At 32.1% G+C, this 18,386-nt stretch overlaps 2 protein-coding genes across 4 annotated transcripts in view; one reads left to right on the top strand and one right to left on the bottom strand.

The window, feature by feature from the left end:
* Positions 1-705: 705 nt before the first annotated feature.
* Positions 706-1,947, top strand: LOC115877929 (N-acetyltransferase 9-like protein). Its single transcript, XM_030894276.1, has 4 exons — positions 706-897; positions 949-1,058; positions 1,121-1,177; positions 1,232-1,947. Exons 1-4 carry the CDS (start codon positions 821-823, stop codon positions 1,588-1,590), a joined length of 603 nt encoding a protein of 200 aa, XP_030750136.1. The 5' UTR covers positions 706-820; the 3' UTR covers positions 1,591-1,947.
* Positions 1,948-3,901: 1,954 nt separating this feature from the next.
* LOC115877808 (activating transcription factor of chaperone) overlaps positions 3,902-18,386 on the bottom strand; it is a 59,208-nt gene continuing 44,723 nt past the window's right edge. For 2 of the 3 annotated variants that reach the window (XM_030894128.1, XM_030894129.1), the window contains one exon: positions 3,902-5,068. In XM_030894128.1, coding sequence (XP_030749988.1) covers positions 4,239-5,068 — 830 coding nt within the window. In that variant the 3' untranslated portion in view covers positions 3,902-4,238. Of the gene's footprint in view, positions 5,069-13,962; positions 14,070-18,386 lie in introns of those variants that run through there. The other variant, XM_030894130.1, reaches the window with a different exon arrangement.

The following is an 18,386-nucleotide window of genomic DNA, read 5'->3' as shown; positions in this document are numbered from 1 at the left end:
AAAATGCCAGCGATCTTCATTTCATAGCCATCGCTGACGCCTTTTTTTTAGATAATATTGTATTATTTGTAAATATAATTTTTCGAACATTGATACTTGCAAAATATACATATAAATTTTGTGAATGCAAATAATAATACATCACTATTAGTAGATATTCAATGTTTTTGTTAAATTAGATCGATTTTCAAACCCCAAAATTTAAAATATATTTACATTTTACCCATTATCTTATGTACCTATACATTATTTGTACATTGTAAAACATTTGCTGCATATGTATGGTTCATAGTTTATTTGCCAAAGTATTTATTACTATAAATAGGTATATATGTTGTAGTTATTAACTGTATATTATGTATATTTCATTTAAACTATATCATTTTTAAAATACAAACCAAAAATCTGAGGAATAATTATGTTTTCCATGTATTCTACAACATATTTATTAATCCGTTATATCTAACTAGCGTGACGTCATAAATCTCGCCCGTAGGCTGATCTTTTAATAGAAGGCATTGCTCCAGGACTATCCGGCCGTAACCAGGAGCTTTTCATTATTTAATATCAAAAAGAAGAAAAGTAGGAATGTGCTGGACAATTTACCAATATTTTCAAAAGAAGAGTGGTCCACAGATCAACGCTTTGATTGATAGTTTCTTTTTTTTAAATTATATATCTATGGTTAATTATTAGACAAAGCCAACAACAAAAATAAATATCTTGAGCTTATGGAGCTTGAGCTCAAGAGAGTTTGAGCTTGAGAATATAACCTAAAGAGCTTGAGAATATAACCTAAGATATTTAATATTTTTTTAAAATGGTTATTAATAAAAATACAAAAATTATAGGAAAAAATGTAGTTCTAGTTCCATATCGCGAGGAACACGTCCCAAAGTAAGTGCGACTGCTAAGTTCAGTTAACCGATATAATTTATTTCCTGTTAGATATCATAAATGGATGCAATCCGAAGAACTTCAGCAGTTAACTGCTTCAGAACCACTTTCTTTGGAGGAGGAATATGAAATGCAAAAGTCATGGCAAAGAGACGAAAATAGTCAGTTGCTATTGTTGCTAATTTTTTATTTCTGTTAAAAATGTTATATTTATTCTTTTTAGAATGCACGTTTATAGTTCTTTATAAAGAAAAATACGAAAACACTGGAGACGAAATAGGTGAAATGAATTGAAACAAACAAAAAGAATTGTTTTTCAACTTCTTAATTATAGAGTCCATGATTGGTGACACAAATCTATTCTTCGCCACTCCAGATGACCGTATATGTGCCGAAGCTGAAATTATGGTAGCAGAACCGTGGGCTAGAGGTAGAAAATGTGGCTGGGAAGCAATGCTTCTTATGTTTCTATATGGCATAAAGTATTTGGAAGTTAAACAGTTTATTGTTAAAGTTTCTTTCGATAATATCCCGAGTATAAGCATGTTTCAGAAAATGGGCTTTGTCGAACTAAGCAGGAGCAAAGTATTTCAGGAAATCACTTTTAGTAAATTAGTCGAAAGTACTTGGATACAATGGATCGAGATTAGTTTGAAAGGATATGAAATTATTGATAAAAGCACTAATATTTAAGATATGGCTTCAAATATACTGACTCATATGACTGAAATTTTTAATAGTATTTTATGTAAATAACATATAATGGTGTCTTTGTTTACAATATTAGGAGTTCTGCTTTTTAAATTTGCTTTAAATATCTTAAAAGTATATTTAATCTCAGTCTTTTCAAACAAATGATTAACACATTTTATATAAAAAACAGTAAACTTTAATATAGCTCGATTTGTTTAGTAAAGTAAGAACCAATTGTTATTACAACAGAATTTAAAACAATACAAAAAATTGAACATGTGTTTTTGTTCACTATAATATTAACACAGACTGTTCTCGTTCCCATTGAAGTAATACCACAGTAAAAAAGATATCTTTATACTATGTGTTTAATTATTCTATCTGTGTGTTAGTTATTCTACCTCTTAAATCTTAAATAGAAAAAGTAATTAAATAAGATTTAAGTCAAGTCTTTTTTTCCATATACTTTTATCATAAATCTTTAACAGCGGCATCAAATATGTGTTAACCATCTTTAGTTTCATAAAAAAGTAGCAACTGTGAAGACCGTATCTTTGTACCGCTGCTCATAAACGAGAAACCCTGTAAAACACGCAAAAATGGGACAACCTGTACAGGGTGTCCCACTAAAAATAGCTCTCGGCTGTATCTCGGAAAGTATTAGTTGTAGAGCTTGCGAAAAAAAATATTTATAACTAAAAAGGCTATGAGAAATTGCTGAAAATTATCTTCAAGTTTGTAGAACGGTCGCTAGAGGGCGCAACTGCTATAAAAAGTAAGAAAATGGATTTTTTACACAATTTTGCCTAGATAACTAGTACTATAAATAATAGCTTCATAATCTTCATAAAATTTTGAATATTTTTTGTTGGAACCATTTTTCCCTATCTGCCAAAATAAAGTGGTGGGGGAAGGTTCGATTTGTTTTTATTTAAATATTAATAACTTCGGACTGGATAAACGGAATCCAACAAGCGTTTAAAAGAGCGTTTATTACTCTATATTATGCCGTATAAAAGATAATAATAAGCTTTTGAACGTAGACGCTAGGGGGCGCGGACTTACAATTTAACAAACATTGCGCGTTTTTACAGAAAAATTAAATGCGATAGGATATGTAATTTTAGCTGATGGTAAAGAGCTAAACAGTCAGCGACAATAGCTAAAAAGCAACAAGAGCTAAAAAGCTTAACAGTCAGCGAAAACCGCATCTTGATATCCTCTTTCAAACCAAAGATATTAGCAAAATTATAATAAATACGAAAAAATAAGCCTTTAATAACATTATTTTTTTAATACGGTTACAGTAGCCCTCTTGATTATAACCATTCTAATAAAAAATAAGATAAAAAAGAGTATTTTATTCAAAAAATCGACAATGTACCAGAATACTACTATAGGTGTATTAATATCTAATATTTAAGATATTAATGACAGTGAACAAGAAACGACGCATCAGTGAATTCATGGTAGGCTTTGGAAATAGTTGCTTTTAAAGGGATAGTTTAAACATCAAAATATTATTAGGTATATCAATATTTTGATAGTCTCAGCCAAGAACAGTTAACCTATTAGTTAGTTATAACCTATTAGTTAACCGTTCTTGATTCTCAGCAACGTTTTTTTTTATCTTTTGATTGCTTTTCTAAAAATACCTTCCTTAAAAAGAGAAAAAAACGCTGCTAAGACTATGAAAATGTTGATCTAATAACACTTTGACGTTTAAACTATTACGTCAAAGGCAACTTTTTTCCAAAGCCTACCATTACTTCATTGAGGCATGATTGAGGCGCCGTTTCTTATTCATTGTCATTGATATCTTAATTATTAGATATTAATACACCTAGTATTATGGTATTCTGGTATATTGTCGATTTTAGAATAAACTAACCGTTTCTGTCTTATTTTTTTATTAGAATGGTCATAATAATCAAGAGGGCTACTGTAACCATGTTATAAAAATAAGGTAATTAAGGGTTTATTTTTTCTTATTTATTATAATTTTGCTGATATCTTTGGTTTGAAAGAGGATATCAAGATGCGGTTTTCACTGACTTTTTAAGCTTTTATTACTCTTTACCATCAGCTAAAATTACATATACTATCACATTTAATTTTTTTTTGAAAAAAACGCGCAATGTTTGTTAAGTTGCAAGTCCGCACCCCCTAGCGTCTACATTCAAAAGCTTATTATTATTGTTTATACGATATAATATAGAGTAAGAAACTCTCTTATAAACGAGCCCTCGTTTGTTGGATTCCGTTTATCCAGTCCGAATGTATGGGTTTATATTGTAAGAAAAACTACCTGTTATGTTCCCACCTAAATTTATTAGTATATGATTGCATATTATGACATTGTGTTAATAAAAGTGGATAATATATCATTTCTTAACGAATCTAAGGGTTTATATAAAAAAGAAAATAAAAAGCGAGAAACGCGCAGTATCCGGACGCTGCGGGTCCGAATCCCCCGCGTCCCTCTTGTAACCTACAAATTAAAATTAACTTAAAACATCTTTCCTTAAGACTACCAATTCTATCAAACGTAAACTGGATTCAACGAACAAAAAATAACAAAATACATTAAATTGAGATTAAAATTCACTACAAAAAATAATCAAAAATAAAGCTGTGTTGTTTTTTTCCTAATGGATAACGCCTTTAGCCTTGAGCAGGTCGCGCATCAGCCCCTTCAAGTACTTGATTTCGCGCTGCAAATCCGTTATCTTCGTGTTCAATTCTCCGTGCGACTCCAACAGTTGTTTCTCTTCGTGAAGGATCTCCTCAACTTCGGCCTTCTTCTTCATGCGGTATCTGGTGGCAGCGTTCTTGTTCTGCTCCTTCTTACGCGACTTCTTGTCGTCGGGAGAGTTGCAGTACGGATTGGACCTTCTTTTGCGCGTTTGCGTTTTCTGCACCAGCTCTTCGTAAGTGCTGTAGTGTTCAACGGGCTCGGGCATCCATTCCGGGTCGTCAGAAGAGCAATCCCCGAAGTTACTACTGTTACAACTGCTATCGGGAGAAGAAGGTCCGCTGCTATTCCATTGCATGATGTCTTCGGCGCGGGTACGGACCAACTCATCCACAACAGCCAGTTCGTGTGCGATGTCCGGTTGAGGCGTGGGCATAGAGGCGTAACTCATATCAACAGCGAAAGCAAGACCGCCCTCGTGCTTCTCAGGTACGGAGTAGACGACGGCGGCATCCTTGGTGACGATCTGGGGGAAGGGGTTGCCCAGGATCGGTTCGAGCGTGGTCACGGTGACGGGCTGGTTACCCGGCGGGCTCTGAGGTGGCGTTAGGGTGCCGTGGTTCAGTTCGTAGTAGACCTTTTCCAGCTCGTTGAGGAGGAAGGTGTTGTCCTCGGGGCTCTTGTAGTACTCGGACTTGAGGGGCACCGGCACGGCGACGGCGCCGCGGGGTGGCTCCACATCGTCCAGCAGCGGGAGCATTTTCTCATCGAGAAGGAAAGGTTCTGGAAGAGAATTAAAGACGATATTAGTTGCAGGAAAATATAAAAACTTTCGATGCTGCAAATCAAATTGAAAAAAAAGTGAAAAAGTGAAAAATCTACATTATTATTATTAATAAGCAATCACCTTTTTAATTTTTTCACTCTTATTTATTTACACCCTGTATATAAGTGTCCCTCTACGTTCTATTATTTCTCTAAGGAACAGGCAATATATCTATTGTAAAATCAATAATCAAAATGTAAAATGCATACTAAAAGTAAAAATGATCTGGTAGATCTTGATAAAAGAAACAGATTTTTTCTTTGCCGTTTTTCAAATACGTCAAAAATAACCGAGTTATTCAAGTTTGAAAATATTAAAAAAACTGGATTTATTTTTAAAAAATTTTCGAGAGCCACCGAATTTTTCTGTATTTGCATCCTTTTTAGTGCCGTAACCATAGAGTAAAGCCGTAACCATGGTAATATCAGAGAAGAAGGAAATTATATCGTGGAAAAATTTGCAGTGAACAGGCAGTTCTAAAAAGTTTTCAAAAATATACAAGAAATTTTAAAAGAAAATGCACGGTTTTCTTTTAAAATTTTGAACAAAACGAAACATCTTTTTTGCGAAAAAAACTCATAGACGTGTTTCTGGGATTGAAATATACCACCCCTAAAATATTTGCACTTATTTAAGACTGTAATCTGTATGTTGATCGAAAAAAAAACGACGTCAAAGGCGACTGAACAATCGTTGATAATTTTGGCGAGGTCAATCTCTAGATGTCATTTACCAAAAATTGAACATAAAACTCGTTAAGAATTAGCCCTAATTACAGAAAAACTAAAAAATAATAGAAAATTTCTAGCCACACAAAATTATTTCAAAAAAAAATATTTTTTTCTCGAATTTAAACTACAGAATTTAAAAACCATTTAAAATAAACTACAACCTTCTTTAATGCCAACTGGCAATAAGTCCTATTAAAAAATAAGAAGAGGGCGGGCCAAGTAAATGACGTTTATAGGGCTTGACCTCGCCAAAATCATCGATTGTCTTTGGCCAACCGTCTTTGACGCTGTTTTCTTTTCGGTCCTATGGTATTTTAAAATTAAATACATTAAACATTCACATACATCTGAATTATTAACTTACAATAATTGTAATACTTTACTTGCCATCGAGTCTTTTCAAATAACTTGACACAATATATCTCAAGTTTCTCTCTAAGCCACCATTAATACTGGTATATTCAATAAAGTGCAGTTTGGAATAACGACATTTGAAAAAAGATTTATAAAAAATTCTTAAATTTCGTAATTATTTTTTTTTTCAATGTCCTAAATTAGTTATAAATTTGAGAAAATTAAATATCTAGTCAAAAATTTCCTAGTTTATGGCCATACCGATAAAATTATACCTATCAATCATGCAAATAAGTCGTTTTTAAATAATTCTTAATGACGCATAAAAAATTTCGAGTTGCGGTTAGGGGAGTAATTAACTAATGTAATAAATTTCTCGATAAAAAAATCAAACATACGATAAAAATCATGCTATTTTCTTAAAAGTTGGAGAGTATCGACCTTATTGTCCGTATCTGAGATCGATTTAATTAAAATACATTCTTTGACCATATATAACGTTTGTTGAAAGCGGTGGCTGCTTTCTCCAGAGCAAAACCGGTGTTGTCAGGTCGAGTAAATTTCACTTAATCTAGGCACCAGTAGTACGAGGGTTGTCATTTATTTTGCATATAAAAAACAGTAGATAACTTTTAAACACTATTGTTTTTCGAATTATTCTCCACGAAGAGAATTATTGATACATGATCCGCTTTTGCAACACAAATGTCGTCACCATCTTTTTGCAAACATTTCGAGGATAACTTAGTTGGTTTTGGTTTATCTCGGAACATCCAAACAACCGATTGACGTTTATTTTCGGGTTCATAAGAGTAAATCCAGGATTCATCACCACTCACACTACTGTATATTGTATATACAGGGTGAGTTTCCTACGATGTTCTCTATGGGTATCTTGGAAACTACTGGAGATAGAATCGGTTAAACGAGGAAAGAATTGCAGTTTTGTGGGGTCATGAATATGCGCCTTTCAGATTTTTGAAAAAGTTGCATGGTTGCATGGCTTACCAGATATAGCTGAAAATCCTAAAAATGACGCTTTTTATGAAGTTCTAGCCAACTATGGTTTCCATTAAAAAAAACATATGTTTGTGTCATATGTCAAAAATGACAGGCTTTAGAAAAAAAACAGAGGACGCAATCTCATTAAGGATGTGATTATCTACAACTTTTATCTGAAAACTTATTGTCTAAAATAGACTATAATGGAATTAGGGACAATTTTTAAAATAGCCATTTTTTTTCGAAATATCTAGTAATCCATAAACTTTTTCAAAAATATGAAAGGCGCATATTTAAAAGGCTCGCAAAACTGCAATTCTTTCCCCATTTAACCGACTCTCTAACTCCAGTAGTTTTCGAGAAACCCATAGAGAACGTCGTAGAAAACACCCTGTGTATTGAAAATACTGAGGACCATATGGAACAGAATAAAAAATAAATCTTGCATTATCTAATTAAATTATTTTCCTGATACATTTTTTTAATGAAAATGTACTTGAATTATTTCAGTTAGACATGTATCCTGCTTTTAGAAAGTTTTATGGTTTAACGAGCTTTGTGTGTCAGTTAAAATAATATTTTTAGTTTCTATAATTCTTCACATATACAAAGTTAAAGCAAACTTGATTTTAAAACTCTGGCCATATTTTACATTAACACATATTTAATTGGTGTTATAAAGATTTAGATGGTGTATTAAGTACAATATATTATATTTATTTTAATGTCAAATAATATTATTGAAGCAAGTTTCAATTTTTTGAACATTTAATCAAGAATGTAAAACGTTTTATGTTTATCAAAAAAAAATATCGTAAAATTCGTAAAACACTCCAATTTAGAATAAAATAATCTAAGAATGAAATGATTCTTTTATAAATCTGCATTAAATCAAATTAAAGTAGGTATGTAACTTTTTTTTAAATATTTATTAACAGTAATTAGCATTATCATAAATTATAAATAATGTACCAACATATTGAAATAATAATTTCCAAAACCAAACCAAACCCCTAGCGAGTGTTTCTGGAACGTTCTAAAGAATTCTGTAATTTTTTTTTACTTTCTGGCGAATTCGCCAGGTTCCTCAATGCACGTTGCGGTTATGTAGCAGTAATGCAGTTATGCAACCAGTAATACACCTCGACAATATATAAACAAGGCTAATACAGTCTACGGTTAAATTCTCCATCCCAACGAGAAATTGTCAACTGATGTGGTGCTTCAGTGTCAAAAAACAGAAATCAACTCGGCAAGGAATTCTTGTTCAGACAACTGTCTTCGAAAATTGCAAAAAATTACTGCGCGAAAATTTTCTTGGCTTAATTTCATTTTTCGACTGATACGTCAACATCAAAAATTTAGCTTAGGTACAGCTTTAAACGAGGCTGGTCTAAAACTTTGACGTTAAGTTAAAGATAACAGTTAATTTTGACATTCACTACATATTGACAGGTGCCTACTATGCTTCTGTATGCAAAATATAAAAGACAATCGTATACCAGTAACAATTTCCATAAAGGTATCTGTAATAACATCAAAGGTATTGCAAAAAAAAATATGTTTACATTCATATGATTTTTTTTCTTAGAATATGTCCAAGAATCATCCCCTTAAATCATTACCCATGTCATCACGGCATTTCTAGCAATAATGGCTAGAAAAAAATACTAGAATCTCACTATACACTATGTATAGTAAAATGTTGGTATTTTTTTCTAACGATTATCGATTTTTTGACCTGGCAACACTGAATAAAACTATTTCGGATCTCGTATCAATCGCGTCGGGGTCAACGGACTTAACCTAATCGGAATGGACATACATATCCATGTATGCGTTAAATTGAGACAATTTCAATAAAAATTATCCTTGTTTAAACGATTTTAATTTGTCAAATCAGCCTCTGGTCGGGTTAGGCCAATTTTGCCTTACGATAACCTTGTGATAACCATTGAAGAAATATGTTCAAAACACATTTGCATTAATTGTCATCAAGTGAAACAAACGGTGATATTTTTAGAAAAAAAAAGTAGGTATGTTGTAGACTGTGGATATCAGTCCTATAAACTAGTGGTCTTGGGTCACTTGGAGCTGTTTTAAGTACAGAATTACCCAAATCGTAAGAACGGCGATGGACCGTTTTTAATAGGATTTCCGGAACCGGAGTTGTTTTTCGGAACCGGGATTTCCCGTTTTTTTCGGTACTGACTAATTTTTGTTCAATGGTGGTGCAGTTCATCAATCAGAAAGCAAAGGATGATTTTTCAAAGTAAAATGGATAAAAATTGAGATTTTTAATGAAAACAATATCCAATTATTAAGTAGAGTCATAAAAAAATTAACATGAGTAATCATGAAAAAATTAACATGAACACAAGTGAAGAAAAAAGTATAGAGGCAACTTAAATTTCACATCAAACAACATATATCAACTGAATTTGAGACGAAAGCCCTAAAATATTGAATTAAAAATGCAAATATCTATTAAAATTAAAACATAACATAATAAATATTATAGGAACGTTAAAAGACAAAACAAAATAAAACACTAAATCACCATAATACACCAAAACACTTTTACTTTTACACTGGACGCGCGTTTCGTTAACCATGTTAGCATCATCAGCAGATGATTATAAAACTGAAGTTTTTTATGAACTCAAGTTTTATAATCATCTGCTGATGATGCTAACATGGTTAGCGAAACGCGCGTCCAGTGTAAAAGTAAAAGTGTTTTGGTGTATTGTGGTGATTTAGTATTTTATTTTGCTGTGTAACACCAAAGGTTCCAACCCTCAACTGTAACGTTAATCTTTTAACGTTACAGATGCTATTTCTTATTGTTCTTGCTTCTTTTCTCTTGAAAAGAAGCAAGAACAATAAGAAATAGCATCATTACATTTTTGATTTTCGACTTCGAAAGTATCAAAGGACTTTCTCACCTAACAAAAAAATATGTTTATTATTGTTAGCCCGGTTCTGTGATGACCAAAAAGATCTGAACCCTAATTGGTAGTATTAATTAAAGTTTCCGGAACCGTACTAAAATATTTTCGTTCAATGATTGTGGAGTTCGTCAATTAGCAAGCAAGGGATGATCCTCAAATGTAAAAGACTCATTCTGAGTGAAATTAAAAAAACTTTTTTTTGCCGATCTTAATAGCCTACCATACCTACTGGTATGGTCGGCTAAAAATTATAAAAACTGAATAATATATGAAAACAATCCAGCAAAACTAACAGAGGATTGTACCAAATATTATTATTAAAATGATATAATTAATTTTCTATATGTTCAATGCTTAATATTTAAGATTTTATCTCAATATACGTAACGGCTTCCTAGCTTGAATAGTTTTTCGATACAAGGCCGCATGTTTCACTTTTACTTTTATCACAATCTCCATATTATGTTCTATATGTCGCTCACTACACCTTGTAATCAAAGGTTTTATCGTGATCCGCGTCGAGCAAGCACGAATGCTAATTTACGGTTTTTTTTTGGAATTTTTAATCAGTTTTTTCAACCTTTGACCTAGAGAAAATGCAGCGATTTAAGAAAGAATTAAATTCTAATAAAAATGTAACTATAAATTTTTAGAAACACTTGATATACTTTTGATTTTACCCGTAGACATGTACAGGGTGTCCCATTTTGATTGAAATCATAAGGTATCTCCGTTATTAGTGAAGACAGGAGGTTGCGTTTGCACAAACCCTTCCCACTTTTTTGTTAAACGGAAGATGCTGTAAACAAAATTTTCATAGCCCTCATCATTTCCAAGTTACAGAGTGTTTTTGAAAATTTTGCAATTTGGGACACCCCCCGTATTTTTGTTATTGTAAAAGAGAGGGAGAAAACTGTTTCTTGTAGAACTTTTCATGTAGAATACCGTAGCGTGGTATGTTTTTCCACGAAAAAAATATTTTTGAAGATATGAACTAAAGTTATGTTTCCTTAAATAGAACATCCTGTATATTTATAAATCATATGATCCGGCTTCCTCATTGGCGTAACTACAGGGGTGGCCGGGGGTGCCTGCCCCCCCCCCCCATGTACTGCTGGGCACCCCCAGAGAAATCCTGAATGACTCTTGGCTACGTATTAATTTTTATTTGCGTGTGATGCAGTAAAAATGACGTTTTCTAGTTTTGCTTAATTAATATTATTTTGTTGTGTTCAAAAAATGTGTTAATTTTAATTTTTTTAGAAAATTTGTAGGTATTTAAATAATCAACGTGAACACGGTTTGATAACCAAGTCTATGAAATTTATTGGTAGAGAAATTCATGTAAACGTTTTATTCAAAAAATGTGTTTTTTAAATTATTTTACATTTTTAAAAAAATAAATGCCTTAGGCCTTTTAATAAAAATATATAACACTCTTATGTTCACTATTTACTGTGCAATATTTAAACGTTTTCATTAAAAGATCACTTTTTTAGTAGGCCGTGATTGATAATAAAAGAAACAAAAGAATTATTAAAAGTATACTACTACAAAAACAAAACAAAATAAAACACTAAATCACCATAATACACCAAAACACTTTTACTTTGACACTGGACGCGCGTTTCGCTAACCATGTTAGCATCATCAGTAGATGATTATAAACTGCAGTTTACGCGCATCCAGTGTAAAAGTAAAAGTGTTTTGGTGTATTGTGGTGATTTAGTGTTTTATTTTGCTGTGTAACACCAAAGGTTCCAACCCTCAACTCTATTCTAAGTATACTACTATCTGTCTTATTTTGGGAGTTATCTGTTTTATTTAGGTCAGGTGTCCCAGAAATAAGTGCAAGTATTTTAACTGGTAGTATAATTCAACCCCAGAAACACGCCTATGAGGTTTTTTTCGCGAACAAAAAATTTGAAAATTCGATTTTTTTTTATTTACATTATTATTAAATTTACAAGAAATAAAATCCAGAAAAGATCCAGTGGTTCTCAAAATTTTAGCAAAAAAATCATTTTTTTTGGAAATTTTCAAAGTAAAATAACTCCGATATTTTGGACTTATTTGAAAAACGATAAATAGAAAATATGTTTCTTTAATCGAGATCTACCACCCCTTAAAATACTTGAACTTATTTCTGGGACACCCTGTATTTTTGAAACGCTCATAGCCAGAGCTGTTACGTTCGATAATTTTTGATTCAAGATTTAAATCTTTTTAGAAATTACCTTTGATTTTGAACTTAAAAATATGATTTAAATCTTTTAGAGAAGATTTAAATACTAACAAAATTACTTAAATACTTTCGTAAGAATTTAAATCGGTTAGAAGTGATCTAATCCTATAAAGTGAGTTCAATCACTAAATGATTTAAATCGTTAGAGAAGATTTAAATCATGTAATGATATAAGTGATCTAAATTATCAAAAAAACAATTAAATATTTCTGAATGATTTAATAGCTATTTACGTAACAAGTTGCGAAATGAATGTGTTAACATTTTTTAAAATGTTCTGGTAATCAGTTTCTAAGGCATTAGGCATTGTTTATGCATTGTATGATTGTTTAATGACAAAGTTCTGTCAGGTTCAAACGTCGCCGTATTACAAAGTTTTGTGAAAAAATGAGTGAGAATGACGAGTCTTTGGATATTCAACAAGCTGCTGAAACTGCGCTATCCACGTTAAGTGCCCGAGAAGTCGAAAAACTTATACGAGACCACCTACAACTTTGAAACCTACCTTTTTACTATTAGACATTAGTGCCTAAACAAGTGTCACTTTTAGATACTAGTGCCTAAAAGAATGTCATTTCGAATTTCAAATAAATATCAAAAACTGCCAATTTCGCAACGCTTTCACAAAAATACATTAAAAGTATCTTTCTAAAAATATTTAAATCACGAACACAAAAAGTATCTTTGACTTAAATCGTTTGTCTAAATGAAATATATTTTTGATCTTTGATTTAAATCGTTTTTTAAACGATTTGTGATAGCTCTGCTCATAGCAAGCAAGATCATATAATTTATAAATTTATTTTAGTTTATTAATTATAGTAAACATTATGTTATGTGTTTGTGAATTTTTTGTATGGCATTTTTGGATTATGTTCGACACTTATAAAAATGAAATAAAGATATGAAAAACCAAATGAAAACTTAATTAGAGTTTTCCCAAGAAAATAAAAAAAAAAATCGGAAAGGATAATTTATAAATATACAGGGTGTTATGAAAACATAACTTTGGTTGGTATCTTAAAAAAAAATGTAAACAGCCAAAACATGTTTCATGTACATTTCTCATGTTAAAGAGATTTTTACTCTATAAAAACCCTAACAAAACATAAAATATGTTTTTGTGTTATGGTAGATATTTGGTTTAGTGCCATAAATTCTAGAAGATTGTATAGGTATTTCTTGTATCTGTATCAACAACAAAAATTAGAATTTGAACTAAACAAAGGCCAAAAATTTGGGTTAAGTATTTGTAAATTACAAAATTTAAAAGAATATATTTTAGGTAATTCCCAAATTCAAAAAAAATGTATTGTCTGTCTTTCGAGGAAAAATATTATTTTGATAAGACAATATCCAAAAAATTACAAAAAACCAAAGCAAAAAACACACAATTAAAAAAAAACAACCTCTATCACGACATCCTCAAACAAAAATTCATTATCGCAGTGCACTAAATCTTTCGTAAGAAAATCAGTGCATCCTTCAAACTCACACAGTAATTACATCATTAACTCCAAAAAAACAATTAAACACTAATGGTATAAACAATATAGAAATGCACCCACTTGATGGCCGCATTTTTTTCACTCAACTGTCTTCACTACTGGCGAAAATGTCGTTATCGCACAAGGTACTACACACTGTTTGACCAAAAAGCTACTTATTTTATATGGCCGGGATTACATACGCATCAGCCTTTTTTTATACTTCTATTTGTTCTACGAACATTGAACGAAACCACGAGACCCTTCTGGGCAAACAATATACCAGGGCATGTTTGGACAGGGTACCGCAAAACAAGAAACGTCGCTTTAACTTCTATTGATAAAAAAATCGAATGTGTATCAAACGGTGTCGTTTTGACGCCGATCGGGTACTAAAAATAGTGCGGTACGACTTTTTTTCTACAGTCTCGTGTCATTTCGGGACAAACAGACGGTGTTTGAACGCCTCAATAGCGAAAAAAAAACAGTTCGAATGTTTGTATTTATAAGGGAAAAAAAGGCTAATAGTCTGTAATGTCGTACTGTGAAATGTATATTTGAAAAGAAATGAGAGTTTAATAAACTTTGATCGGTATAAAATACATAATAAGAACGTTTCAAATCGTGCTTGACCGTTTTGGTAACTAGGCCAGTCGCCAAGTATTAAAAAATAGCTTATGGCGGGAGCAAATCCGGACAAGCTAGAATACATTTTATTTTGTTTAGTTTAGTGTAAGGAACCTAGGGTTCCCAACCGTCCCGGTTTGGCCGGGATTAACCAGGAATCAGAAAGTTTGTCCCGGCGAAAGTTTTGCCTTGGCCGGGACCTAAAAATCACATTTACATATAATATATTTTAATTTCTAATATTTAATGTTTTGTTTCAATTATTTAAAAGCTTAAAAATAATTGTCCCGGAATCGCCGATGCTCAAGTTGGGAACCCTAAAGGAACCACGTGTTAAATTTGCACCACCCCCAAAGCCCGGATTTCGCCACCATCTTGAAAAAAGTGGCTAAAATTCGGTTTATTTTTCATTATTTGTTAATAATTCGATTTCTATCAACATTAGTGCAAAAAATGTACAGACCAAAATTAAAGAAGAGGAAATACTCTATAAAAAACGTTCTATGTACTTTTTCCGGGCGACGACCCGTTTCCAAGTTATCTCGGTTTATCACCGGAAATTTATTTTGATGAAAAAATGACGGCAACAGTGTCTCAGGGAAAATTCTTGTCAAATGAGAGGAACAAATGTCGAATATTATCAATGATATGTAATCGTTTGACGAACGAGGGCTTCTTAGTCAAGCAGGCTGATGAAGATGCTGACACATTAATTGTCTACACTGCAATTGAAGGATCAAATCACAATCAAACGGTAATTATAGTCGGAGAAGACACCGATTTACTTGTAATTCTTACTGCCTTAAATGGGTCTCGGTCAAATATTTATTTTCTAAAGCCAGGCAAGGGGAAGTCGCAAAATAGAGGTATGCACACCATAATATGAATCTAGATGCTTCAGTTATGGACAACATTTTATTTCTCCACGCGACACCACATCAGCATTATACAGACAAGGAAAAATTAAATTCGTTAAAGTTTTACAGAAAGAAAAAGAATTATTACAGACAGCTGCACAAACTTTCGAAGACTCAAACACATCCCCAGAAGATATAGAAAAGGCTGGAGAACGATTTCTTCTTCATCTATATGGATCCAAAAAATGCGACTCATTAGATAAGTACAGATACCAGTGTTTCGTAAAATCTATTACCAAAAGCTTACCAAACCTAGCATCATTACCACAGACCAAAGACGCAGCTCGCTTGCACTCCTTCCGTATGTACAGTCAGGTACAGCTATGATATGGGAATGAAAAATCAGCTCTAGATTGGGTATGGAAAAATTCAAAGAATGGGTTGATGCCCATTGCTACTTCCCAAGAATTATTAAATCTGATTTCATGTAAAGGTGCCAAAGATTGTAATACATCTTGTAGTTGCCGCAAAGCAGATTTGCGTTGCTCGGTAATGTGTGCACTTTGTCAGGGCAAATCATGTTCGAATAGTTTGGAAGTGGCAAAATTAGACGAAGATGAGTACGAGGACAATTTTCCTCTCGATAAAGATATGATGAAAAGATATGAACCAGAATATGATACAGATGTGGAAGACATTCAGGAAGATTATATTGAACAGCCAGTAACATCAAAAAACGAAGGAACTCTGATGAACCTTCCACCTCAAAAGAAACCTAAGTTGACGACATATGGATTAGGCCTATTGGAAATGGGGAGACCACTCAAAAATAAACGCGCCGGGTACTTTACCTCAAGGCAGCTCCCTGAGAGATAAGGCGGTTAAACTTGATTTTCCACCAGTCGCGCAACAATCCACCACAATAAAATAAATAAAAACCACAGCTTAACACCTTCCACAAAGAAAAGCTAACCAAAGCAACCCAAATGCTAACCAATCTAATATGTTTGCAAAATCACAGTTAATTATTAAAATATAAAAGAAAACTGCATGATCCAATGATTTTTTGTTTTGAATCAGCCCTATTTACGTAAAACTTTAATAAAAAACCAGAATAAGTGCAACATTCCGAGGGACTTATAGTTTACAAGAACCTATATTATCTATTCTACAAGAATTGTTATTCCTCCGAAAGATGTTTTACCCCACCCAGCACCCCTATTCGCTCCCGGGTCCCGTAAGCTTCTAAACTGAAAAATGTATGAAAAACAAAGTGCACAAAATGACATTGACACATTTCCGCAGGAATTTTTTTGTATTTCTTTGCTCATAAAGGCTCGTATAAAACAAATATAAGTTCATTTTTCATGTAACTGATTTCGGCTATTCTAAACTCAAAGCATTTTTTTATGTAAAATAAAAATAAAAAAATTCCACTTTTTTGTGTTTTTATGTTTAGAAAAATGTCTAAAACACACCCCGAAGACTAGTTTTGATGTAACAGATTTCAGCCGAAAATTGAAAATGACGCATTTTTGTATATTTGTACTCCTAACGCCTTCTAGAACGCATATATAAAGTCATTTTTTATATAACAGATTTCAGCTAAACGAAAGTTGAGCCGAAAAAACAGTTTTTTTTTGAAAATCTCGAAAACCGTTTGAGTTAAAGAGCTAAAAATTTAGGTGAATTATTTTGATTCGACATCAAATCGATCCCCTGAGACGAGTCAAAAAAGCCGCGGAGGTAGCTTTCTTATATTATTATAAAATTTTTATTTAGTGCACCAAATTTACGGCTCTGATAATATTTTCTAAAATCGTTAACATATATCTTTATATTTTCGATCATTGCTCATAGGATGCGAGTTTCTCGAAAAACAAAATTTTATTTACTTGATATGGGCATATTTTTGAGTAGGGGTGAGTATAACTAGATGTTTTATTCCAGAAAACATGCTCGCTTCTAGAAAAAAATTACCTTAGTTACAGAGTATCCGAAAATAAGCTAGAGAATGATGTAAAGGGAGTGAGATATGACAGAGATAGAAAACAAATTTGCTTACATTTTTTCATATTTAAAAATATCTTTCGAAATAGTTGTTAAATATTTAAGCGCCAGGAAAAGTTCAATAAGAATTTATATTTGTGTGTAAATAATATTGAATTTTTATTGTGTGTTAAAACATACACAATACACGATCGAGAAAAAAAACAGCGTTATAATGCCCTCTGAAAATCGATAATAATTTTGACCTTCTTCTGATAAACGAGATTTATATTATTTGAGACTATTCTATGGTAACTTATTTTCTGAGATTAAATGCAATTAATTACTATTTATATAACAGCTATTTTTCGTGGTCACTCGATTTATATTCTTATCTTTCTGTAATTTTTAGCACAGATATTTTGATCATATTGCAATAATTTTATTTATAAAAATTAATAATTAGTCTCGACGTTGATATAAATTATTAAATTAGTTTAATTTTTAAGAAAAACAGCCAATTTAGCCTCAAACGACTAATCTAACTACTGATTAGGTAGCGCGCTGTTTATACGTTTGCCATAAATAACTACATTAAGTAAATGAATTAATTCAAACTGTTTTTTCTTTCTGCTTAGATATTGGTATGTATGCGTTTTGCTCGCTGCGGCTTAGCCACAAGTGACCTTAATAAACAGATTATTTTTCTCGATTGGGAATTTACATACTGTTAGATTATATAAGGTTTGTTCGCCCTTATCACGGGGATTTCCAAAAATATGGTATACAGGGTGAGGAAAGGTCAATACTTCAGGTACGTATTCAGTGCTTAAAAAAATCTTAAATGTCTATATACCGTCGAACCATTCTGAAGCAAACAAAAGAGTAAAGCTTCATTCAGAACCTCGAAATCAGTGGAATAAATTAGTGGTTTCAATTAGCGTAGAAGTTTGTTCCTTTAATTTCAATGTAAGCATTCAGAACGTCAAAATTAGTGGTAGACATTTTCAATTAGTAAAAAAAGTTGACAAA

The sequence above is a fragment of the Sitophilus oryzae genome, unplaced genomic scaffold, assembly GCF_002938485.1.
Source record: "Sitophilus oryzae breed Bouriz unplaced genomic scaffold, Soryzae_2.0 scaffold_1499_pilon_pilon, whole genome shotgun sequence".
Lineage (NCBI taxonomy): Eukaryota > Metazoa > Arthropoda > Insecta > Coleoptera > Curculionidae > Sitophilus > Sitophilus oryzae.
This window is presented reverse-complemented; position numbering and strand designations above follow the sequence as displayed.